This window comes from Copadichromis virginalis, linkage group LG16 (genome assembly GCF_057382275.1).
Source record: "Copadichromis virginalis isolate Kocher_CV1m ecotype Utaka linkage group LG16, C_Virginalis_male_GT1.1, whole genome shotgun sequence".
In the NCBI taxonomy this organism is placed as follows: domain Eukaryota; kingdom Metazoa; phylum Chordata; class Actinopteri; order Cichliformes; family Cichlidae; genus Copadichromis; species Copadichromis virginalis.
The window spans coordinates 10575116-10602787 of record NC_140633.1 but is presented as its reverse complement, the minus strand read 5'-3'; the positions used below and the strand labels follow the sequence as shown (position 1 = coordinate 10602787).

The 27672-nt window shown below is 40.8% G+C and overlaps 1 protein-coding gene across 2 annotated transcripts; it reads left to right on the top strand.

Annotated features, from left to right (window-relative positions):
• Positions 1–33: 33 nt before the first annotated feature.
• Positions 34–27553, top strand: cryl1 (crystallin, lambda 1). 2 transcript variants are annotated; one of them, XM_085435269.1, is made up of 9 exons: positions 34–92; positions 920–1027; positions 2462–2588; positions 6623–6784; positions 10298–10393; positions 10875–10973; positions 21022–21130; positions 25230–25336; positions 27041–27553. In XM_085435269.1, exons 2-9 carry the CDS (start codon positions 945–947, stop codon positions 27140–27142), a joined length of 885 nt encoding a protein of 294 aa, XP_085291395.1. In that variant the 5' UTR covers positions 34–92; positions 920–944; the 3' UTR covers positions 27143–27553. The 2 variants fall into 2 exon arrangements, with proteins under 2 accessions (XP_085291395.1, XP_085291394.1); XM_085435268.1 differs by having other exon boundaries at positions 46–164.
• Positions 27554–27672: the final 119 nt, after the last annotated feature.

Sequence of the window (27672 nt, the reverse complement as noted above, 5' to 3'; positions counted from 1 at the left end):
TTTGTGCGCTCGTTTGCCTTCTTTGGTCCTTCTAGGTCACCGTACACCACGGTCAGCGTGACTGTCAAGGTGGGCGGCGCAACAGAAAGCTTGTAAGTTAAGTTTTAGCTGGTGTCAAAACATTATAACGTTTCTGACATGAAGATTATAACTGTGATTGGCAGGTGAGCGAGATAACAATGTATTTTGCGTTGTAAAATGATGCAACAGTGCTAGCCCTGACCTATATTCATGAAGGTGAAACGAAAGTTGCTTTGTTGAATGAAAAACTGGTTGAAAGCTGTAGTTTGCAGTATCAGTGCATGTAATTTTATTTTGGTGACTGCATTGTGTGCATCATACTGTTGCTCACGACATAAACAGGACTGTTCTGAATGAACGCTTGTCTTGTGTTTTCAGTCAGAATGAATTTGTGAATAATCCTGTTTATTACAGACACGTTATAAACCTTCACGACAGCGTGAAGGTTTATAGCTGTGTGATTTTAGAGGCTTTAAATTGAACCTGTCTTCTGAACCCTGTTCATTAAACATGGCAGTGCCTCTGAAGTGACCTCTCTTAAACTTGCAAAGCAAGCACTGAACCTCACAGTTCTTCACTTATGTTGCCATACGTTTTAGGGGGTAATCTTTGTGTGTTAACATTGCAATAATATTCAGATGGATGGCGAAGGGATTGAGAAAACATTCACAGTGGATTTACACTTCACTTCTGGTTACATGTCAAAACATGACAGGAAGACAGGAAAATGAAGCTGGTGTCAGCAAGCAGACAGGCACACTGTCAGCACTTTACTGCTGTGTGATTTTACTGGACTTTACTGAAAAACAACATTCAGCCCTTGCTTTGATTTTGTTTTTTAAGTCTGCTTATTGGGGTTTATGTTTTATGTCTGTTACCATGTGATTTTCTTCCCTAGTGGGCTGATAGGCCGCTCCTGGGCTATGTTGTTTGTCAGTGGAGGCTACAATGTGAAGATCTATGACAACCAACCAGGACAGTCTACCAAGGCCATCACAGAGATCAAGTGAGTTCTACTGCTCAACTTAAAGACCCATCTGGGTTACACAGACAAACTTCTTCAGTCTTAACTGCATTATTATACCTCTATCGTCAACAGAAATTTGTTTTTAACCCAGATGTAATTCTAAGTAAAAACAAAAAAACACACACACACACATATATATATATATATATATCATCAAAAATATAAAAATATACATTACAGAAGCTAAACTATTGTCTGGTGCCTGCAAAACCTAAAGGAAACATTGACACTAAGGGCTTCTCTGCCCTGATGAGTTAGAGACAGTCTGTCTAAAATGTAACCTGTTCTTCTTTTCAGTGCTTACAGAGAAGACATATATGAATACCCCATGATCAGCAGTTGGCTCCTACTGTGAGCACATACGAATAAACACATGTTCACAGCCTGGCTATTAGTGGTTAAACATTACTGTGGAATGACGCTGAGTTTTTAATGAAAGTGCTGTAGAAAGTCACAGTGCCTTAAGCTATAAAAACCTTAATACCTTAATCTCTATACCAGTATTTCATGAATGTAACTCTCCCTCTAAGTACATGCCACTACCTATCACTCAGCCCGTTGGAGACGTATTTGTTTATATGAACAGTAGAGGGTGTCATTGAATTAAATTTCAGGGGCCCTTTGTGAGTGATTTCCTGCTGAACAAGCTAGACTGCTCTCTGTTGCGTGCCCTGTTTTCATAAACCGTCACTTAGTCTAAATTACTTTAATTTTTTTTCAAAGGAAGATATCTTCCTGACTCATGTGATACAGTGTTATGTAACTGCCACATTCTGTAACATATTAAGAGAAGAGTTGAGTAAGAGCTAAAAGGTGGTGGTATGTACTCCACACCTTAAAAGTGTCATCACTGTTACTGTTAAGACAGCGTAACAGGATTTGCAGCAGACTACACGCTCTCCTTTGAAACCTGCACCTCATTTTAGGTTGTCAGACCGATCTATAAACCAGAATATTTATTGTTTTATTATTCTTTTCTGCACTAAAGGCCAAAGTAAAAAACATATGCCTCGTTAGAGAAATTTGCACAATACTCCAATACAATGCATACTTTCATACAGTCGGTGAAGTTGGTGACATACTCTACCCCCACTGAAACTGTGCTGAGTGTCTGAATCTTCTTTGCTGAGATGGAAATGTGTACAGAGCAGACACTTTAGAATCTCTAGCTTCTTTGTAGCAGCATCCATATTTGAAGCATTGTCTGCTTTGTGTTATATTAGAACCACTTCTTTTGGCTGATAATAACACACCTAACACATCTGTTCATTTCTTCCAAAGTCTTCATTCTACTACTACTTATATAATAAGCCTGTGGTAATGATTCTTTTCAAATTGAAAATGTCATGATAGAGGGTAGTTTGTTCATGCATTATGTGTGTGTGTGTGTTAACTGCAGTTTCTGTCCCTCAGGAAACAGCTGGTGGAGCTGGAGGAAGCCCACATGCTGCGAGGGGAGCTGTCTGCTGCGCAGCAACTTGCCCTTCTCAGCAGTTATGATGACCTGTCTCAGGCACTGGATGGAGCCTTCTTTGTGCAGGTAACACAGACCGCTGACAGAACAAATACATGCTGTTATATCTCGTTGGCCTAAATCGTAAAACCAGTGGAAACAACATTGCTCTCTGGTGATTTGTTTATTTTTTCGTTAACCACTTGCTCCGTCACACACGTACGGACATTTGTTTTGTGGATGTTGGCAGACTTTGATGAAACACGGGGCTTCTCTTCACTGTGGTGTGGGTCTTTTCAAAAGTATGTGGTGTGCGACTCAGTGGAAACACTGTAGTTTTTGTTCATTTATTGGTTCACATAGTTTAAACAAAGCAGCATTAAAGGAATGGTTACTTCACTCTCAGGTCAATACGTTCTGGCTTTGTTATTACACATTTACCCCCCCAAGGAGGGGCAGCATAATTTCATTTGACATATTCCGTGACATTCTCACGTCACATTTTGAACTTAGACTAATATCCCTAATCCCTGTCGTACATAGGGTTGTGATATCATACAGTAATATGGAGATGTTTTGCATAATAACACTTCAGTTCCTTCAGTTGCTTAACACGTGAATTCCAAACTTTTTTGTTTCTCTTCATTTACTAGGATAGCTTCATAGTATATCAGTGGTCAGTACATTACTGGGCAAAAAAACTAATGCATTTACTTGTCCTTATGGGTAAATGTGATTGCATTGTGATTTCAGAGTCACCTGAGATTTGTATACACCACATAAAAATAACTGCATCAACATAAGACACAAAGCACACACTGTATACAGACACCTTTACTCTTCTTCTTGGATCTTAAGGATGACTGTGGCCAGAACAGTTAGGCAACCTGTGTGTTGCTTGTGTTCAGAAGTTTGATGGCTTGGGAAGTAAAAGACAGTTTGGACCTGTTTTATGGGGGAACATTAGCACCATGCAGGTTTTAGTAGTTCAGTGGAGGAGTCAAATCCTCATATCACTCACAGTATTTGCCTTGCTCCATAAATAGTCCCGATAAATGCTTGCTGAGCTTGGTAATGCAGTTCCCGACATCTTACTAGAAATTGTTACTGTCCTTCTAATTGCTTGTTTTTCTGCACCTCAGAAGCATTTTAGAATCCACCTTAAAGGATAAAATGTCCTCAAAAATATGTTCTGTGCTGTCTCTCACTACACAAGCAGTCAGTCCAAGAGTTGCATTTCAGTCTGCCAGCAAACATAACTCCAAGGTACTTGTATTCAGTCGACTTTCCACTAATAAAGGTGGGCAAGGATGATGGTAGATTTTGAAAGTGAGACTGGCTGGCCCTCTCTCAGCATGAAGAACATGGAGCCTCTATATAGAGGCACAGCTAGGAGGAGGAGAAGATGATGATTATGATGGTTGTTATGAGGTCAAGCCCTCTGAGCAGCTACTGTCAGTCCATCAGTGTGTGAACTGATTCTAATGGCAGCATGCACATATAGAGTACATGTCTGTCATAAAGGAGGTAAAACCGAGGTATAAATTTTTAACTCTAGGGATGATGAATATAATGAACCTGTCAAAAAATGAGTACTGAGAGTTCACACTAGTTTCTCTCTTTATTCGCGGTTCAGTAGCAAGGAATGTTTTAACGTTTGTTAAGCAACTCGTTTAACCTGATGGCTAAGTGGTTAGAGGACATATCACACACTCTTTCATGCTTTTAGCTACAAATTCATGGTTGGACACCAAGCTGGCTGGTTCTTTGCTGCGTGTCATTTCCCTGCGCTGCTAACTCACACTTTCTGTCTGTCACCAAAGGCAAAGTCATAGAAATATAATGGCTTAATATAATTGCAATAAAGGAATATGAACTGAGTAATATTGATTACTCATTTAAAAATAGCCCAGAATTAATCTGTTATTTATTACAGATTTAGTTGTTTACCTTGAATCAGAGCAGCTTTCTCAATGTGACCATAAGAATTTAGTCATTTGGCCAAAGTAAAATGCTTTCTAAAAACCTTGAACATTTCAGAACTCATACGTTTTATAATCTGTTGAGTTTTCCTCTTTCCTCCTGCATTGTTTGTCTTCGTTGCGTCACGATGCTCACCTCAGCCAGTCGAGTCTGATGGCTATGCTCCCTGAGCCTTGCTGTCAAAAAGAGACTTTGGATTTGTTTTTTTTCTTTTGTTCATTTCTGTAAAAATGTTCTTGAAGGAAATTGTTGAGACATCTACCATACAATGCAAAATGCTTCTAGATTCTTGCTGTTATTGCTATTATAAATTGTAAAGTGGAGCTTTCCTTTGACAAGAAAGTCAGATGGAGTTTGTTATAAGAAGTGTTGTCGTACTAATGAAAGACGTTTCATTAAAAATCACTCATCTATGTCAAATTATAAATGAGCACAAACACACAATCAACTGTGCTTATCTAAACACAGTCACAGTCACTTAAAATACAGTATGAAGTCAACCTTTTATGCCAGAAAAATGCTCGCCAGCTAGAAACTGCTAAAGTAGACAATGGAGCTCTTCTTCACAGTAGATGTGATCAGAGTGCACAGAGGCAGGTAGAGTCAAATAAAATCAATACTCACTGCGCTGAGTTCCTTCCAACAAGGAACAATTGTGGACTCAGGAACAGGGAAATGCTGCATAGAAATATGCAGTTTCCCGAGAGCACCGTTAGGTACATACGTCCTGATAGCATGACATCATCTGACCACCTGTAAGTTTCACTCTACTATTGATCTGGGAGAATATTTACGGGAGGCTTTATTAGTCACTTGGCTACAGATCAGTAACTTGCCTAACTGTTTTCTGACGATTAGTGTAAGGCTTGGTGGAGCAGTGGGAGCAGACGTGAAGGGCGCTTAAGCACTTAAGCTGTCCAGATTTTTTTATATGTTCCTTTCATGCACAGAAATAGGTTAGTGTGGCTTGTTTACAATGAAGTTTGGCCAGAACTGAAGAAAACTTGAGCTTTGAGAAAGATGCAGAACTGGAGACAAATGATAATGGGAATAGTCCAACTTACAGATGACTAGAAAGAGCTACTTTTGGCTGCTCCCTTATTCCCAAAGGTTTCGTCAGAGGAGGTAGTTCTTCATGTTTGATTTAGCAGATTTTTACAACCAGATGCTATCCTGACACAACGCCACAGGGATTTGTGTCTCTGTCAGGGGTCATACTGGAGGTCTTTTCCACATCAGGAAATGCCAAGTATTCACTTATTGGTGTTTCTTATTAGTATAAGTTAACATTTACACACATGAGCCTGACCTGTCATGAGCGTCCATTCTATTTAAGGAAACTGAGGTTTGAGGCCTGTGCTGTTCCTAGGACTCAACTCTGTTAAAAGACTCTGATGTTGTGCCTGGAATCACTCTTTCAGTTTGGGGGTTACAGCTCCCAACTCCTGTTGCCACTGGGACCACTTTGGACTTTAACAACTAAACTAAACTAAAAAAACAAACTAAAAAAAATAATATTGTCATTAGAATTAGTGTAGATTAGGTTATTGCTTGTGTTTTAGCACAAATCCTTTTAGCAGAGCCTTTCATTATAATGCGTATATGTGAGGTATACTGAGGTTGTTCAGCCAGTTTTTGCAGTTTTGCGTCCAGGATGAGAAAGATTGCAAATGAAGAGTACCGATTTTGAGAGTCACACCTTTTCATCACTGTGAAGTGACGTTAAGCAGGTAGTTTAAGAGCCAAACTGGTTTAATTTCCGTGTTTAAGGTGTTAACTGCATGACTTTTAACACATTTCCCTGAGTACATTCCCCAAAGCTGTGGACAGTGGTAGATTCAAGTTTAACACTAAGAAACAAATATTAAATGTTTCTTTATTGTTATGATGGTTTTGTCTTTGCTATTGTCAAAGAAAGGTTGACATCAGAAATTACAGAGTCAAAGCAGCAGTTCATCCAAATTATAGAAATTAATAGCTGTAATAAATAATTTGATTGTTGCTATGACTACATGTTCCATATTCAGTGGGATGCTTCACTGACTTTGGGTTGAGATAATGTTTACTTATAGCATTATAGAAAATAATATTTGGCTTTCACACCTTACCTGCGTTTATGTATTTTTTTGTTTTCCCAGGAATGTGTATTTGAGCAGCTGGAGGTAAAGCAAAGCATCTTCCATGACATGGAGCGTTTTGTGGGAAAAGACGTCATCCTGAGCAGCTCCACGTCCTGCCTAGTGCCCAGCAAAGTCTTTTCTAAAGTCCAGAATAGGAGTCGCTGCCTCGTCTCTCATCCGGTTAGTACTTCATATGCTCAGGCATTTCCAGGTACTGTGGTGTAAACTGTACACAGTGTGTTAACCTGCACGCCAGCCCATAATTCATCATCAATCATCTACAGCCAGGTCTGTAAGTTTCCTCACAGTGATATGGTGCACAAACTCAGTGAGCTTGAAATGAAGCAATTAAAATGCGGTTAAGGTGTTGATATTGACCAAAAAAATTGCATTAATCATTAAGAATTACATACTTATTTTGTAATCCCTCCATTTTTACAGGCTCAAAAGTAATTGAGTGTGTAAATCATGAGCCCATTCATTGGCACGTGACTTGTTTTATGATTATGTTATGACAAATTAAGGAGATAAAAGGAATAGAGTTGAGTCCAAGTGTTGAATGAGTATGTGGTTGATGCTCAGTGGTGCTCTCAGTAAGGAGTCCAAAGACATGTCGATGCAAGTGAAGGAGGCCAACATTAAGCTAATAATCCCACTTCTCAGAGAAAAAGAAAAAGCTTTAGGAGTGGTAAAAAAAAACAATCTTAAACATTTTTAAAAAGAAGAAATCCTCTGACCAGCTCTGTAAAACAAAAGGCCCGAAAGAACATGTAGAAAACTTCAAGGAGATGATGACAGAATTTTTTCCATGATTAAGACAAAAACTTTCACACAACTAGCTAAGGCAAGAAAAAATCTCAAGTATCTTTGTCAAAAGCAAGAGAGGCCTTAATGAATGTAAATACAGTGGATTTACAGCAAGAGATAATGAAAAACCACTGTTTACGCTCAAGAAGACCACTTTAAACTTTGCCTAATAGTCTCTAATAAAGCCAGACTAGTTCTAGAAAAAGATTCTTTGAACCGATAAAACCAAGATTAACTAGTAGAAGAACAAAGGGAAGTGCATGAGGAAGGGAAGGCACAAATCATGATCCACACCATACCACATGATCTGGCAGGCATGGTGAAGGCCTGTGAATGCAAGCTACTGATTATTTCACAGTGGAACAAGTTAAATTTCAGTAAAGCTAAACAAAGAGATCTAGTTCGGTTGAATATGAGATTGGCAAAATCCAATTCACAAGGGATCACTCTGCATTTCTGATGAAACAGAGAAACTGAACAAACTTAATTACAAGTGGAGATGTAGCACAATGCAGGATTTTTCAGCAATAATCAACATTTTGAATGATCAATGCCAAATATGTATATAAGGACAGTTTTATAATTCAGATTTAAAATGGCACAAAATCACAACAACAGTCACATCAATACACTTTGAAAACCCCAACAATAAGGCAACCCTATGAGCAAGCACCTGGCAACAGTGGGAAGGAAAAACACCCTTTTAACAGAAAACAACCCCATGCAGAACCAGGCTCAGGGAGGAAGACACACTATAGAAGAAAGCCAAGTGAGCTGACAGCCATGAACTACATGAACCACACAGGGTCAATTGTGTGTTGACTGTCTGATAAATAGATTACCTTAACAGGGGTCAGGGTCATGACAGAAAAGAGGGAGAAGTTTGCGAACGAGGTTCGATTACTGAAGAGAAGCAGGGAAATGATGAGAGATTGAGACAGAGAAAAAACACTTTTGAACTGGGAAACGAAGGGATTTCATTGTGAAAAATGTGTGTAATTGCTAAATGGTTATGAAAGTATTTTTATTAGCCTTCTGACGTCTGACTTGTGATTGGTGACGAGGCTAACTCTGATTCTGTGTTTGGGAGAAAAACAAGAAGAACTTTCTTGTGGGAAAAAAGAAAATAGTTTTTTTTATGTGTGTCAGTTAAAATTATTTAGTTTGTTTCCTGATTGCCAAGAGAATAAGTTGGAGAACAATAAAAAAAAACCATACTTTCACAACAAAGGCTTGGGATCAGGATAATTACCAGTGACGAGTTAGACCTCACAGTTTTGAAATCCCTTCACCTAAAGCTGAAAGTCTAGACTTCAGTCACACCTTCTTTTGCTCCCATACTGAGGCAGATTTGTGAGTTTCCATTGAAGTACTAATGGATCTGGTTATATTTACAGGCTATCCCAACCACAATCAATCAATCAATCAATCAAAGTAAATGCATCACAACAAATTTCGCTTACAGTATACTATGAATAGCCAAACACATTAATGGGTCAGAACAGCTGAGCACTTTTGTTTATACAAAACATTGCACAAGGATTACATTAGACTTACATTTAGTTTATCCATGCAGAGTGTTTCTGTTTAGACCTGACCGTACTCCACAACATACTAGTGACATCTGTTTACAAAAACATTGAATGCTTTTGTTATGACTGGTTTATGATATGAGCACGCTACCAACAACATGACCTAACTGATGGAGGTAAACATGGTTCACCTGAACTCATGAGCCAGATGGACTTGTTTATAATTTTTATCTTCTAGCTGTTTCTCTCCCTGCGTTTCTTCTGCTTGCTCATGTGCTGTGGCAATGATGTTTTGAGGATATCAGTAAATCAAGCATGTATATCATGAGCTTTTCTAAATCATCAGTGGTGGAACTGTATCACTGTAGATGATTGCCTTCAGTGTATAAAAAGCCTTTTATGATCATTTTTGTCTCTCTAGATTGGAAAATATGAAAGCTGATTGTTTTGTGGTTGCTTTGAGCCAAAAAAATTAAAGGATTTCTAAAATTTCTGTAAAGACGAGTGGTCCAAAATCCCTCCTGAGATGTGTGCAAACCTGGTAACCAACCACACGAAACCTCTTACCACTGTACTCGCTAAGAAGGGCTGGCTAGTTCTAAGTCATGCTTTGCTTGGGGATCAAATTGTTATTTCACTCAATGACATTCAAATAAATTTACAATTTTTGTGTAAATTGAGCATTAAAAACAAACATAAAAATTAGAGATTGTTCAGTTTGCTATACGTGAGTAAACATGATATGCCCATCTTTAGACTAACCTTTGAATGCTACAGGTTTTGCTGTTGGAAAGCGGTGAGGTGGCTGCTTTTTAAATAACTTGTTATCATTGCCTAAAACAAGCTGGTGGTAAATGGAAGCAGCCAAACACATAGACTTTCTAGATATTTAAACTATGCAAACAGGTGGTTTGATGAAGCACTTTTGTTTCTGTAAATGCTGACTTTAAGAAAAAAGTGAGGGTCAATTAAAGGTCAATTTGCTTCACAGGTGGTGGAAGCTGGTGGAAACACCACCACTGGTGTAAACGGGCCAGATGGGGAGCTGTATAACCTATAGTTTACCACCGTGCTTAATTTCTGTCTCAATAAACATTTTTGCTGTCCTTAATGTGTCTAATCATTATCATCATTTTAGATTGTCAGTCTTAAAGCTGTAATGAGGATAGCGTACACTGTAGTAAGCTAACACCGTATCGAAGTGCTCTGTCATGCACTGAGATGATACTTTCACTGTTGGAGGACGATGATGAGGCAAAATCAACAGTTGAGTGTCCAGCTTTGTTTGTTAGTACTGCTTTCCTGAAAATTGAAGTAAACACAACATAATATGTGTTTGTTTTGCTCTCCCCAGGTAAACCCACCCTACTATGTAAAACTGGTGGAGCTGGTACCTCACCCAGAGACAGCAGCAGCCGTTATGGACACCACCCATGCTCTGATGACCAAGGTACAAATCTTACACAAAAGATTACACATTTCTGGGCCCTGTTATGCCCGAACTTGTTGGACAGATTTCAAAAGAAATCAGAATAACCAGTGGATTAAGAGCACGAGGAAGCCAAACCCCATGCTATGATTAGGAGACCAATACTGCTGTCATACTATGTATTAAGTGCTGGTGATAAGCCTAGCTCCTAGCTTTCTTTTCACATTAGTTTGACGTTGTTCTGGCCATTTTCAGTATTTGACAGTGTGTCACAGTCTCGAGTACAGCTGCTACACCACAAATCTTAACAAACAGTTTGTGATCATGTGAATGATTACATACTTTATTCCAAGCAAGTCTCAACAAGCTTGTTTTCTTAACATGAACAACCAGTGGCTTCCTGCAACTACTAAGCTTCATGAATGAAGCTGTATTATTCATAATTGTCTTGTAGGATCTTTTGCTGCGCTTGGCTTGACTTAACTGATTTCTCCTGACGCAGGTTGGCCAGGCACCTGTCCTTCTGAAAAAAGAGATCGATGGCTTTGCCCTAAACAGAGTTCAAGCCGCCATTATTGCAGAGTCATGGAGACTAGTTCAGGTTAGTGTTTTCTGGGCATGTGGGTGGGGAGTTGTGTTGAGGAGCCAGTTTTTCAAAGCACTACCAACTTCAAGCAAGGTTAGTCATGAATATGCTTTCATAACCTCTGTGTTCAAATGCAAGAAAATGCTCATAAATATATGACACTAACTGAATCTCCAACAAAAAAACCCTCATTGCTTTACTGCTGCATTGCTAAAGCTGACTTCTAGGTCATAATGACGAGTGTTTTTACTTGTTTTTACCTCTGGACAGGAGCGCCTCAGTCTCAGTCAGGTTTCATGTGGCTGCTGATGGTTTTGTAATAGAGGCAGGAAAGAGGAAGCCCTTGTCAGCTCACCTCTTCTATTATGTCCACAGTCTCCCTCTAAAAAGGAGCACAATGAGACTAAATGAGCTTTAGCCTCTGATGACAGGCACTATTACGTGGTCACTCACTGAGGAAAAAGCTTGAATGATAATGAGAGCGATGGGAATGGTGACAATCACGGCTGATGGAATGTTAACTTGAGACGTATACTGTGTTACCTGAACTGAATTCCCATGAAGAGTTTGATGTTGGCTTCAAATATAGAACCACAGACATCAGAAGCACCTTAAATGACCCCCTCCATTAAATAATGCAACATCAGATGCTTCCACATAGTTCTGAACTTTCACACGTCTTCCACGATTGTCTGTTCCAAGTTTCTCGCTTTTGTTTTTTATGTCAGTGACTGTTGTTGTAGTAAAGGTGTCCTTAGTAAAGGACTGAATCTGTGCTTAGATTTATATAGTGCCTTTCCAGTCTTACTCAAAGCACTTCATTCTTTGCACTTCTACTACTTTTATCTTCCTCGCTTTCAAGGCCAAGTTAGAATCACCAGTCAACCTAACATGTATGTCGTTAGACTGTTGGAGGAAATCAGAGTACCTGACAGAAGCCCACGCAGCCACAGCAATGATGACAGGGGGGTGCTAACCACTACACCACCATGCCACCCATGGCTGAAGTGACAAAATAAAACTACATTTCCCAGGGTAGATGATTTAGGTTTAAAGGTCAGTTAGATATTTACATAAAAACTGTTTTCTAGTAAAGTAAAAGCAGCTGAAGCAGGCCCGCATTAGCTAGAAAACGATGATGTCAGACAGTGTTTGAGCTGAGGAACTTAAAAAGATGCACATCAGTCATCTTGTGTTAGATCCATTAATGCAACTAAATGCAATTCAGGCTTTCACTCAAAGTGATACATGAATGACATTAGAACCGACTTCCTAAGATAGCTGTTGGGACATGTTAAGCTGTCATCAATGGAAATCAGCAGAAATTAACAGCCGCTCTGCATTGTTGCTCACAGACCTGTTCCTGACAGGTGAGTAGGCAGCATTAGCATAGATTTAAAGCTACAAACCCATTAGGAGATAATACCAGGAGACATGGCAGTAGTTACTCAACTGGTTGCAACTAAAATAAAAATGAGTTGCCATACAGCTGAAATGGGTAAAAGGAAACTGGATAATCACATTTTGCTTTGTAATAGCAGGGGATTGGATGGATTATTAAAAAGCTGGCTCAGAAAGAGCAGAAATCTATTTTAAGTTACTTGCGTGACTTTGCACATGATTCAGATTTGTACACTTGAGAAAGACGTCTCTATGACATTAATGAAGGATAAATGCATTAGGAAAAATGTCTTCTTTAGTAAATTCGTAGGACTGATCTGTCTTGTGCATTTGTATGCTCGAAAAACATCAGTTGATTGCAGTTTACTGGTAACGTAGATGAAAAAGTGTGTGCTTGTTTATTTTGAGTCTGCACGAAATTGGTTTCATTTTATGTTGTTGCCAGATATTACCAGTTATTTAAATGGGTACACTAATAGTCTGTGCAAGACTGGACTGATTGATTGATTGATTGATTGCCTTTATTTGTCGCTTGCAGTTGACCTGCAGCGAAATTGGACCTTTCCGACCATACATACAATACACAAACATCACATTGGGGAGACAGGTCAGAACAGGCAGCATAAAGAAAACAATGAAATGCATAACACAAAAGGGCAGTCGAGAAGGAAAAAGAAACTGTGTCCGGGACGCCGCAACTCTGCGCATCCAAAGCTGATCCGCCGTCTGCATCGGATGGCAGGTGTTGGATTCGTGGAGGGGGTGTGAGTGTGTATCTGTGTCAGTGTACATGTGTGCATGCGTGTGAGGATGTGTGTCCTGTGTTCAGCCTTCAGAAAGTGTCGTTTTGCCCAATTAAGCAAATATAAACAGTCCACAGCCTACGCAGATGGCCTTGAGGAATCTGGGCGAGAGAGTCAGGGTAGAATTTTTTGTTGTTCTTGTCAACATCGTCCAGCTGGCACCGCTGAGAGGGGGGGAGCAGGTCTTAATGTCCATTACTGGTCCGGAGGTGTATCAATTTCCCGTTGAAGAGCCGTGAGCTTCTCCAAGACCTTTCACATATTGCTTCCATAGGAACAGTCTGAGTACTCACAGCCCCCCCAACGCTTCAATCATGGTGGCTAGCCTTGTGTGGTTTTGAAAAGCTGTAACTGCTTTCTTCAATTTCTGTGCCATTACTATGTTTATTTGTCATTTTTGAGGTTTTACATATCAGGAAGAGAAGCAGGCTTCATGATTTGCCTCACAACAGAGCTCGTTGTTTGTCACAGCTTTAGACTTTGAGAAGCTCTTAAGTGTTTGGATTGTTTTTCTTGCTTTGACGGTAGCTTTTTGGTTCAGCAATGATCCAAGAGGGCCTGCAGGAAGGTAAAAACCCTTGATTGTTCAGTCATTTTTAAGCCCAAGACCGTGACACTCCCTGCTGAGAATAACGTATTCTCAGAATTAAAACCTCCAAGTCATACTTCCACGAAATGCAGCAGAAGCCACTCTTGTGCCTCTGTGCCAGCTGTATTGCAACATCTGTAACGAAGCATGTGAAGTTCATAATTTTACACAGAACTGTGGCAGCTCAGACTTGTACCTAAATGATATTCTTTATTGTGTGCACATCACCACCGTGTGAGAGGCGAATTCCCCACCTCCCCACCCCAAGGGCACCCTTAGACCTTAGCTGACAAAAATGCCACACTGCTGTTAAAGGTGTTGCTCTATGGAGGCCTATCTCCCCCCACCACTCCCCCTGACGCCCTCAGACATTGGTGCATTTTTGGTTCTTGGTGTCCAGGGCTGCGCGCTCAGGTATGCACCGGGACACTCCCGGTGGTTGCTTGTCAGGACCTGGCACCTGTGGGTCGGTCGGGCCCCTTCGGGGGGTGGGGTGCCCTCGGCCTCTGGGCCTGGGGCTCGGTCACTCTGGCACAGCTGGATGCCGGCGGAGCTCACGGGCACGTTACTGCAACCCCCTCTGGCTTCTGCTCCGCGGCTGCTGGGTGACCCCTCATTTGGGGCTCTCCTCAGCTCTTTCCGGGAGAGTGGCATGGTTGCCCCTCTGTTGGTTTTCCTTGGACTCTTGCACTCTGAGGGTTTCTGGATGTCTGGAGCCTGGATCTCCTCCATACCTGCTTCATGCCCTGGAGGACGGGGCTGTGGCTCCCCACACCCTCTAGCAGATCGTTACATGAAGGAACTGTTTGAATACAAGCGCGTTCATGCTCACAGGTTTACACACGGGTGCTCACAGACACAAACTACACCCTTTTTGGCTCCTACCTCAAAGCACACTGTGCGCTGTCGATCTTACATGCTGCACAATAATATACAATATTTAGTATTTACTGTTATATACACATGGATTATCGCGATGATGTTGTTTATTATATTGCTCTCTTTCTTGCTTCTTTTCTTTTCTTTTTTCTCTCTCAACAGGTGATCCAGGTGATTGATATATATATATATATATATATATATATATATATATATATATATATATATATATATATGTACTTTTTGTCCCCCCACCTCTTTTTTGTTTTGTGTCCTTTATCACCGTTGATTTTTATCCCGGCTGTTTTTCCTTCCCTCCCTCTCTTTCTTTCTCCCTTTCCCTTCCCCCAGTCATGTATGTAACAACTGAAAATAAAATGAAATGAACAATAAAAACAAAGGTCAATCAAATGGACCGATACGGTAAGGCCGGGATGGTCCACTTGGTAAAGTAAATCTGTTGGGCATCTTTCTTGGCCTTTAGACAATAATTCTGATGGCAAAGGAACCAAACGGGACAGGCGGGGAAAAAAAAGGTGTTGCTCTTGCTTTCGAAAGAGCGCCCAAAGTTTATCGCAAAGCAGCCTGTTCACAGTAACATTGTAATGAAAAACGATGCTTTCACACATCCAAAATGATTTTTGAATATCTAAATAACAACAAAGAACATCCATTCTCTTCTATTTATTCAATTCAGAGCCGCAGAGGGACTAAAGCCTATGTCACAGAAATGAAAAATAAAGCAAAATGGAATGTCCGATGTACTGAAATATATAGAAAAGGAATAATTTTTTTTTTTTTAATGAGTGTACGTGATGGTTGTATGTTTGTTGTTTGGTTTGACATACTGCGAATCAATTTCCCATCAGGGACAATAAAGTTACCATTGACCATACCATTGACCACTGACCATTAATTTTGAATGTCTAGAAACTGAGCCTCTCAACAGCCAGCGTTTCTGTTCACATGTCGCTTTACTTTTAGACTTAACTAATTTACAGAAATGCAAAAAATAGAGAAGATAGATGCTATTTTTAGCTGTATTTATTTTGATTTTTTTCACAGCAGACTTACATACATTTTCAGTTTACACACACACACACATACATACATATATATATTAGGGGTGCAACGATACACAAAATTCGCGGTTCGGTTCGATACTTTGGTGTCACGGTTCGATATTTTTTCGATACAAAAAATGTTCATGCTTTTTTAATTTGTCATTTATTAAAATTATAAATATATATTTTAACTCAAACGTACAGTTTTTAAATTTAATGTTGCTGAAACAACAAAGGGATAAAATAATAAATCTATCTGATCGAGAAATCACTCATCTTTGGAAAAGAGAGTTTATTACAGAGGAATGGCTCTTTCCAAAATAAAAGCTATACTATACACTTCTTCTGGAGTATATTCCCATAAGGAGAATCATGTGCTAACGGCTGTCTAAATGACTCGGGTAAAGTTTGTAGCATGCGTGCTTGTTGTTTTTGTCTGCTTCCACTTGTCTTTGCACTAGGATGATGTCGGAGTAAATGTGCAGTCATATTCGTTGTGTTCCCACTAGTGCTGTCAGCGTTAATCTGAAATGACGTTAACGCCACAACACGGCAAATCTCCGTTAACGAGCTACCATGGATCGCCCTGTGCGTGGGGCTGGACGGCGTCAACACGTTAACGAGCTAACTGCGCTAACGCAGTAGTTCCCACCCATGTAATTGAGCATTGCGTGGCACATGCGACATACTGTTTTACTTTGGTCCATGACGCGCTTACCTTCAGGGTCATATTTCGCTGAAGACCAAAATAGTTCCAAATGCCAGATATGAATGAGGGTGGGGGAGGTTCAATTTGCCATGTTTTAACGAGCTTAGCTTCTGTCTTGCTAGCTTGCGCTGCGCTCAGTGGATCTGCGCTAGACAGTGCAGCCTAGGCGGAGTAGTCGAACGCAGATCCACTGAGCTCTCAACACAGACATCATCGTCAGAAGAAAAGTTGATGAAATAAATTTAAAATTTTGTATTGTTCGATACATATGCGTACCGAACCGAAAGCACTGTATCGAACGGTTCAATATCGATACGAGTATCGTTGCACCCCTAATATATATATATAAAAAACACCCAGCACGCCCCTGCGTGCGGTTTATCCTTCAAGCTCGGGTCCTCTACCAGAGGCCTGGGAGCTTGAGGGTCCTGCGCAGTATCTTAGCTGTTCCCAGGACTGCGCTCTTCTGGACAGAGATCTCCGATGTTATTCCCGGGATCTGCTGGAGCCACTCGCCTAGCTTGGGAGTCACCGCACCTAGTGCTCCGATTACCACGGGGACCACCGTTACCTTCACCCTCCACATCCTCTCGAGCTCTTCTCTGAGCCCTTGGTATTTCTCCAGCTTCTCGTGTTCCTTCTTCCTGATATTGCTGTCATTCGGAACCGCTACATCGATCACTACGGCCGTCTGCTTCTGTTTGTCTACCACCACTATGTCCGGTTGGTTAGCCACCACCATTTTGTCCGTCTGTATCTGGAAGTCCCACAGGATCTTAGCTCGGTCATTCTCCACCACCCTTGGGGGCATCTCCCATTTTGACCTCGGGACTTCCAGGTTATACTCGGCACAGATGTTCCTGTACACTATGCCGGCCACTTGGTTATGGCGTTCCATGTATGCCTTGCCTGCTAGCATCTTGCAACCTGCTGTTATGTGCTGGATTGTCTCTGGGGCATCTTTACACAGCCTGCACCTGGGGTCTTGCCTGGTGTGATAGACCCCAGCCTCTATGGATCTTGTACTCAGAGCTTGTTCTTGTGCTGCCATGATTAGTGCCTCTGTGCTGTCTTTCAGTCCAGCTTTGTCCAGCCACTGGTAGGATTTCTGGATATCAGCCACCTCCTCTATCTGCCGGTGGTACATACCGTGCAGGGCCTGTCCTTCCATGATGGTTCCTCGTCTCCCTCCTCTTTCTTGGGTTTCTGCTGCCTGAGGTATTCACTGAGCACTCGGTCAGTTGGGGCCATCTTCCCAATGTATTCTTGGATGTTCCTTGTCTCATCCTGGACTGTGGTGCTGACACTCACCAGTCCCCGGCCCCCTTCCTTCCGCTTAGCGTACAGCCTCAGGGTGCTGGACTTGGGGTGAAACCCTCCATGCATGGTAAGGAGCTTTCTTGTCTTTATGTCAGTGGCTTCTATCTCCTCCTTTGGCCAGCCTATTACCCCAGCAGGGTACCTGATCACGGGCAGGGCGTAAGTGTTGATGGCCCGGATCTTGTTCTTACCATTCAGCTGACTCCTCAGGACTTGCCTGACCCTCTGCAGGTACTTGGTGGTTGCAGCCTTTCTAGCGGCCTCTTCATGGTTCCCATTTGCCTGCGGGATCCCCAGGTACTTGTAACTGTCCTCTATGTCTGCAATGTTGCCTTCTGGTAGTTCAATCCCCTCAGTTCTGACTACCTTCCCTCTCTTTGATACCATCCGACTACACTTCTCCAGTCTGAACGACATTCCAATGTCATTGCTGTATAGCCTGGTAGTGTGGATCAGTGAATCGATGTCTCGTTCACTCTTGGCATACAGCTTGATGTCATCCATGTACAGGAGGTGGCTGACAACTGCTCCGTTCCGTAGTCGGTATCCGTAGCCAGTCTTGTTAATGATCTCACTGAGGGGGTTCAGGCCTATGCAGAACAGCAGTGGGGACAGAGCATCTCCTTGGTAGATCCCGCACTTGATGGTGACTTGTGCTATGGGCTTGGAGTTGGCCTCTAGTGTTGTACGCCACATCCCCATTGAGTTCCTGATGAAGGCTCTTTTAGGGTCCCATTGATCTTGTACAATTCTAGGCATTCCAGTATCCAGCTGTGGGGCATTGAGTCATAGGCCTTCTTGTAATCAATCCAGGCAGTGCACAGGTTTGTCAGTCTGGTCTTGCAGTCTCGGCTGACTGTTCTGTCTACCAGTAGCTGGTGTTTTGCGCCTCTGGTATTCTTGCCAATTCCTTTCTGTGTCCCGCTCATGTATTGACCCATGTGCCTGTTCATCTTAGCCGATATGATGCCTGACAGGAGCTTCCATGTAGTACTGAGGCAGGTTATTGGTCGGTAGTTGGAGGGGGCCGGTCCCTTCTTGGGGTCCTTGGGGATCAGGACCGTCCGACCTTCGGTTAGCCATTCCGGGTGTCTCTCGTTAACTAGCAGCTGGTTCATTTGTGCTGCCAGACGCTCGTGGAGTGCAGTCAGCTTCTTCAGCCAGTAGGCGTGAACCATGTCGGGCCCTGGTGCTGTCCAACTCTTCATACTGGAGACCCTTTCTTGGATATCTGCCACTGTGATGGTTACTTGACAGCAGCTGTCAAGCACGGTGATGGAGGGCTTATTTTGCAGTCACAGTCAATGCTCAGGGTTTTGTCTTCACCCTGCTGATGGGTGAGCATCATGGACACCCAGCTTATTTTAGTAGGCGTGGTCTATCTCGTCCAACCTAGGTTAAGATCTTGAACGAGGTAGTTTGAATATCAGTGACCTAGATGTCAGAGGTCAAGTTTTCTGAAAATCTTGTGAACATGATAATTTGAGAAAGACATCACCTAGGATTTTCATATAGGTACCATACATTTTTCAACAGCCTGAAACTCAACTGCAAAAACGTATAATTCTTTTAATACAATTTAAGTGCCTTTAAAATGTCATTACTACATGAGAAACCTTTGCTTACCTGAAATAGTGAATCCACCTCTGTAATTGCTGCTGGCTGCACCAAAACGTTCCTTTACACCATGCATCAGAGGCACGCCATCCACAATACTGCTCGACAAAAATAATGAGTTGTGACGTCTACAGTCGTTTGGGAGTGTTTATCACTCACCTAAGGCACTGTTATACTTAACTAAACGATGTGACATACAAATCACCAAACATGAATGGTATTTGATGAGACAATTACTCAAAGTTCCTGCAGTACACGTACATGTACATAGCAGGACAGAGCAGGTAATCACTTACAACAAATTGATGTATTCTAATAGTTTATTTCATTACAAAATACATTGGAGCAGGTGCCAGTTTGGGGAAGCTGTTTCGTGCACCAATGTCTTGAATAATGTGGCCGAGATGGACGTCACCGTTTCGCCTAATTGCATTTTAATGTATGTGGCTAGAGACCAATTGTATATGTTGTACGCCTTATAAGTTATCATTAATTTAAGGATCAGATGTAGTTCTTTGAAACAATATATGATCATTTAACATTTGTATGGCCCTGTAGCATCATCTGTTTATTGAAAATAAAATTCGAGCATGTAATGGATATTTTCCCACAAATGTCAGCAACACAACTAATCTCCTCCACTTATAGTACTGTTTTTCTTTTATAACCATTCACTAAAATAAACACAGTTTCTACCAAGTTACATGCACACGCACACAAAACAGCTCAGTTTGATGTTTCAAAGCAGGGACTTCATCAGGTGTTTTACTTAATGTGTAAAAAAGATCTATTTACTGTATTCTTCCTCAATAAATCAAAGCTGTACAGAAGTTCAGCATTAAGCATCAAAGCCTTTGGCCTGACAGTGGTCTTGTGATCTTTCTTACATAACAGGGACCTGCCCTCAACCTTTGCAAACACACACACAAACACACACACAACGAGAGAGAGAGAAAAAGAAAAGAAGTCCTTGAGTCGAGGCCAGAGCTGGAAAGCAGAGTGGCTGAGAAAGCAGCTCGTAGCCCCCAGTGATTACAGTGGAGAGAAGACCCCACCCACCATCCCACTTTGCTCAGATAACAGGCTCGTTGTTGGACGCAGGACCCAAACAAAGACGACCCTGTCGCCTCTCCTCTTGCTCACCATAGTCTCTGTATCTGGGCTTTGATTTCCTCCATGGTTGGCCAACAGGTATCTGTAAACCAAAGTTACCTGACCCATTCTCAGCCAGCTTCCCCTCTGTGCACAATCCTGAGGACACAGGATTGGCTGAATAAGGAAACTTTATATAGCTGGAGTGGCCTGATGGGATCAAAGGGAATTTGGGTTTTCCAGAATAATAGGGAGTTAAAAAGTCATGACTTTGTTGAATTGCTAGGGAAAAGTGTGTGTCCTTCGTATATACTTAACTGTCCCGCAGTCTGTTAGGTAACCATGACCATGATGAACTCAGTAAGAGAAAATACTTAACATGTGGCTCAAAGTTGACCTGCTAGATGTGTGAACTCTCATTACAGATAAACAGATACAGACAAAGAAACAGTTTGACTCCAGAGCTGCTGTTCTGGGATCAGTTCATCAGCAAATATATCCAGAAAACAAAGGGTACAAAACGAATGAATATTATCAGTCGATTCAGTGAAATTAATGTAACTGTTGTTTTTCTAACTTGCGTCATTAGGATGGTGTTATCTCGGTAAAGGACATCGACCTGGTGATGTCAGAGGGACTAGGAATGCGTTACGCCTTCATAGGTCCCATGGAAACAATGCACCTCAATGCACCTAAAGGTAAAATTTCCTGGTTTGTATTCTTTGCTCACATATAAAAACACTAATTCTGGTTATTTTTTAACTGAGTTTAAGATACTTTGAGCATGAATTTTATATAGTTGAACCAAAGAGTTGATGATGTGTTTGTTCTGTTCAATTCTCACAGCAAAATCATTCATTTTTACCAAAAAGCCTTTCTTCATAAGGGAAAAGGAGTTCATAAAATGTCTGTTTATGAAGAGGAAAGTATCATTTATCCAGCACAGTTTCAACTGTGCGGTGTCCAGTTTCAATTAAGATAAGATAAGATAAGATAAGATAAGATAACTCTTTATTGTCATTGCACAGTCATACATAGTACAGTAGTACAAGGAAATTGGAAAACTGTCCTACGTCGGCACTACATATAACACAACACGACACGATATGACACATCACAACGCAACAAACAACACAACACAGTATATTAACTTAGTATAAAAAAGAAGAATAAGTGTATGTGTATTGCACACTGTTATTATTGCACATTAATTATTATTGCACCTTGTTATAAATATAAATATTATTATTGTTATTATTTTAAACATTGTTACCTCCCCCCTAAAAAAGCCCAGGGAGGTAGCCAGTCAGGTCAGCCAATCTGCCAATCAGAGTGAATGTACAAGCCATGTATGCTGTGGAAAATTACTGGAACTAACCAAAGCACAGGCTTTTGAGCATCAGCGACTGCAGTAAATGAGCACAGAATGCCTTTGACTGAGAGTAATGAAGGTAATTCACCGCTTACATGAAATTTTCAAAGTGGCACAGCGTTTCATACGTGTCGCTGCACAAAATACATGTAGTGTACCACACAGTGACATCTCTTTGTGTGTCAGAGAGAGAATGAAACCTCAGCTAGATGGAGAATATCAGAGGTGAGTGTGAAACCCAGAGTAACCCTGACTGTGTACACACACACACACACACACACACACACACACACACACACACACACACAGTGTGCACTTTGGCTGAACAAAGCAGTCTTTTGATGGGTAGCGATGAATGCGCTCCCTCACACCAGTCATCCAAAACTCACAGAGCTCACCTCGCAGCCTTCAGACCAGGTGCCAGCTCTACCTGTAGTTACAGTACTGAACTTCTTACTGACTTTTTTTTCTGTTCAGGAAGCATCAGATTCTCAAAAGAATGCTCAGACCTACCCCTGTTGTGTCTTCAAGTCTTTAGATCAGTCCCATCAGATACTGGAGCACTCAGGCTCCCTGTCTCTGTCTGCGCTACCTAAATTTCCTTGCTTTTGTAAACTGTGTGCGTGCACACAGGAGATGCCGTTGTTCTTTGAAGGAATCATCCACTACAACTAAAACCACTGCCTGCAGAAGAATGGCTCATCGATGCATATGATGTATTCAAATATTAATGCAATTTCACAGAAAAGAGCATTAGAATGATGTCTTTTTAAAACACTATCTAGTAAGGGCAGCTTGTCCAACATTCAGCTGACCATGCACAAATTGTTTCATTAGTGTAAAAGTACAGCTAGCAGTGGTAGGTACCGCAAATGGGTGGAAGACAAGTTGCAAACTGGGTGATGTTATGTCCCATATGGAAAAGGAATAGTAAAAACATATATGATTTACTCATGAAAGTGGCCACTTTCTCATTACTTTCATATATTTTTTTAGTAAGTATCCAAAACATACAAGTTTCATTATATAATTTTTCAAGGGATCTTATATCTGTTTTCACTCTTGTATGCTTTTCATACAAGTTTCATACAAGACAGTTACAAACTTTATAAGATTTATATATATCTTTTCCATATGGGGTAGTTTGCTTCATTTTCAAGGACTGCTGCTGTTATCTGATTGGAGTTACAGTGGTAACATTAGTGTCCCGTCTTTTCTTCTACTGTACAATTAGCCGTTGTGTAGGGGCACAGGGAATAGGGCTCCCTGTTTAGTGAGGCTTTACATAAAAAGATATATAAGAAAAAATTCAACAATAACAGCTAAAGCTTATTTGGGAAAAGAAATAAAGCAAAGGGACTGAAATAACACTAAGATTTTCCTCCCACAGAGGGTGTTTGGTTGAAGGTAGATGATAGTTATCACACTGTCGTGCCACATTAACGTGTCCCACTAGGCTTTATGTAGACAGTAAGCGTTTTCTAGCTACCCCGTTGTCACATGTTGGATATAAACCTTATTTCCCAAAGAAGTATTGCAAATATAAACATTCACCATATGTTTTCTGGTCGTTGAATAAGGCTCCACTCTTTGAAAATGTGTTGAAAGAACTATTTAAAACTGAGCCCCCTGATCCACCTTAATAACAACCTCATGTGAAGTAATGTAGGCACATCTCTTCCCCCCCCCCCCCCCCCCCCCCACCTTGCACCACACTTGCATCTCTCTGCTCAAATAAGGTTTTAAAACTCTAGTCTTCACCTATTCACCTACTACGCTTATCACAGGAATGTCAACAAACCATACTGCTGGCCCTCTTTATGATATGTTAAGCCCGGTTGTTGTCATTGTTATGGGACCTGTGTTTCCTCTTTGATTGATCATTAGCTGTGAGAGGTGCTCCTTTTTCTGCGTCCAATCTAGGACACACTACTATATATTTTATCCACAAACATTTGGTTGCAAGCTAGATAACCCAGCAAGCTCATGACATGAACTCTTATTAGAAATAATGCCTGCTGGTATTTTAGGAGAGAGTAGCAGTGAAATTGTACAAACTGTCAGTTTATAGAAAAATAAATCCAAGATCTCTTTAAACTATTATAGGTAGTAGCATTATATACATTAATGACATGTTATTTAGAGGGCAGTGAATACTGCTTCCCATTTCATATACATGGTATGATTTTCATACTGCATAACCTCTTGGTCTCAGGCATTAGTCACATCCCACATTTTTTTATTGTAATGACAATATTTTATTAATTATTCTAACCCTAGTTAGATATAGGGATCTTAATTATATAGCTCCCCCATTTTATTACTTCTGTGAGTAGTAATGTATAGTTGAAGTACGAAACGTCCCTTACAAAACCTGCAAACTTTTCTGTTTCTCTGTCCAGAACTTTCATCATCACACTTAGTAGCTACTAAACGTTCGCTATTGCCCTGAGTGCTTTGTTTCGTAGATTTTTACAGGCTTTAAGCACAGAAACCTCACTCAGTAAATCTTCTGATCTTCAATCAGAAGAAAGCTTAAAGGGAGGTGGAAATGAGGTTAAATAGATTATTTCTCACATTGGCTGAACCTCAAGTGCACCAAGGCCTAGTAAAATAGCATTATTTAGAACTGTGAATCATGCAAAGCTGTTCTAATAGAGTCCAAGAATAAGATTGTGGAGCTGCAAATGAGCATAGCAATCCACTTTAAACAACAACGTGTAATAACGCTCAACAAGGGGCTGGTGTTAGACATTTCCACTGGCATATACATACATGTAGCATACTGGATACTACCCAGTCCTTATAAATACACTATTAAACTGAAGCTTGTAGTAGCAGGCTTCACAAACCCATTTATTTTAAACTTTCACGACAAGTCAGTCAGTGATTAGCCAAAATGCAGTCTGCCTACATCACAAATGAGTCACTATAGGTTAATAAATGAGAGAACAGCTTCAATGAACAGCGCTAAAAGTTAAATTAACACAGAAAGTGTCAAAGCAGGATCTAACTGTTATTTATGAGATATTTAACATTGAGAAAGAGGAAACTCATTACTTAATATTACTGGTTCTGAAGCACTGAGATAGCAGCCCTGCAAATGAACACAGAAATATAGAGGAGCTAGCATGTGCCATTTCTCAAAATATCAAGCATGTGTCAAACGTTCAAACCAGCAGAAGGAAAGCATTTAGACAAAAACAAATTGCCAGTTGGCACCGCAGCCGCACCTATACCCATCCCCTCACAATCTAGAAATACATGTTTCTTTTTCTGTTTGCAATTACATCACTTTCACTTTGTGTGACATTACTGTCTTTGAATCTTTGTGGTATTTTAAATAAAGATGATCTACATTCATTGTTTGGAATGATGATCGACATGGACTTCCCCATCACTGAACAGCTGTGTCCTCCCCACAGGTTTGGAAGACTACATGAGCCGATATAGTGAAAATATAACAAGGATTCTGTCTTCCTTTGGGCCTGTGCCGGACTTCTGTGGTGAAGCAGCCAAGAGCGTCATTAATGTAAGTGTGATGGTTACAGAGTTGTGTTTACAGTGAAACTTTCTCTCAATAAATACACTCACTTATGATGTAGTGTACATATATATATATATATGTATATATATATATATATATATATATATATATATATGATAAATAAGCAAAGCAAGACATTTGATGCAAACGACATGTGAATGGCAGGAAATGTTTCTCCATTATCTGTATGTATCATTAAGCATTAATGGTGCCTTCACAGATGTTATGCACACCAACAGGTTTTGATTATGTGTGTGTTCTTAAATTGTTATTTTTCTCTTTAGCTACACAGAATTTAGTGTCTGTGATTTCCAAAAAGTATTTCAGTTTTTGGTTCAAGGAGCACTTTTCCACCTTGGACCAGAGAAGCTGTCTAAATTTCTGGATTTTGCGTGCTGCAGCATCAGAATTTGGTTTTCCAGCATATCACAAAGCTCAGATCATCTCAAGCTGGTTTCTTGAACATGACATTGAGTTCACTGTGCTTAAATGACCTCCACAGTCACCAGATCTCAATCCAAGAGAAGACCTGTGGGATGTGGTAAAAGGGGACATAGATAGATGTGCTGCTGACAATCTGCAGTAATTGTGTGATGCTGTCATGTCAGTATGGACCATAATATCTGGTTAGTGTTTCGATACAGTGAAAAAGAGGGTCCTTGTTTTTCAGGGGTGTTCTTGAGACCTTGCAGTGTTTTAATAAAGTGCCACCTGAGCCCCCAAAGAGCAATTCAGTATTCAATAGGCTCCCAAGATTTTTTTAAATAAAAAAAAAAAAAGTGTGTTAATTCAGATCAAAGACACGGAATGTCTATATTAATATACATATCTTAATTTATTATTTTCTTCATTATTTATTGTGTGTTTAGTTCTGGATGACTGAAATTCAGCAGTTTCTACTCACCTCTGAGCCATAAAGCTTTCTCCTAAGTAGAAATTAATTGGTCACATGCTGTCACAGGCGGTTAATATGTTAGCCACAGAAGGTCATCTTGTAAGGACACCCTGAGCTGGAGCATTAAATAGTTTAAGGTGGACTCGTTTGCCTTCTGTGATCACGAGAACAAGGGCAGCACTGCATGCACATTGATCTGTGCAAGTGTCGGCCCTGGATGTCACTGTTTCAAAGCTAAGACGTTATTAAAAGATTATGATAAATGGCCCGTATTTGTATAGCGCTTTACTAGTCCCTAAGGACCCCAAAGCACTTTACACATTCAGTCATCCACCCGTTCACACACACATTCAAACACTGGTGATGGCAGCTACATTGTAGCCACAGCCATCCCGGGGCGCACTGACAGAGGCGAGGCTGCCGGACACTAGCGCCACCGGGCCCTCTGACTACCACCAGTGGGCAACGGGTGAAGTGTCTTGCCCAAGGACACAACGACCGAGACTGTCGGAGCCGGGGCTCGAACCGGCAACCTTCCGATTACAAGACGAACTGCCAGCTATTGAGCCAGGATCGCCCCAAAAGGATATTTAGTTTAGCTTTACGGCTGAGAAGCTTTATTTTAAAATGAACCTACTGTTAAAAATTAGAGACTGTTCATTTTTTCTCAGTGAGCAAACGTACAAATTCAGCAACTGAGAAAATAGTTATTTCCCCCACTAGACATGTCCGAAGTCCTAGATAGCAACCATTCCACTTTGCTCACCTAGCTTTTCCTTCTGTGCCGTCCACAGGAGATGTACGAGCTCATTCCCTGTGACCAGCAGCATCTGGCAGCCAGGCAGGAGAGGAGGGACCAGTTCCTCATGCGTCTGGCCAAGCTGAAGAAGGACTAATAAGCTCAGGGTCCAAACTCAAGAAAAACAACTTAATTAGGTAGAAATGTGATTGTTGAGTTCAACATGTAATGAAGACCTTTTTTTCTTTAAACAGGCATACCTTGACTGAAAAGCAGCACTTTTTTAAAATGAGTAATGATCAATCTTCCTTATATGATGAGTACTAGCAGTATTAGAACATAACTCTGGATTGCTACTCCTTATGAATACAATTGTAACCGGTCTTTTGTTTTTTCTAAATCTACAGCACGTTTTAACTTTTACTCTACATCTTGGTTACAAAACCGACTGTGGTAAAATGTGAAAAACAATGATCTCATTCAGCCACATTAATGGTCTCTTGTGTAAACAAATTTCTTGAAAATGTGAATCAGTGTTTTGATTAATAAAAAAGAACACAATAACGCATTTATGTAATTGTTTTGATAGCCACACAACAGAAAGAGATGAGTGTTTTTGTGATCCTGATAATGAGGAGAAATTAAATAATGACATTTCACTACATATTTCTGGGCTGAGTGCTCTCT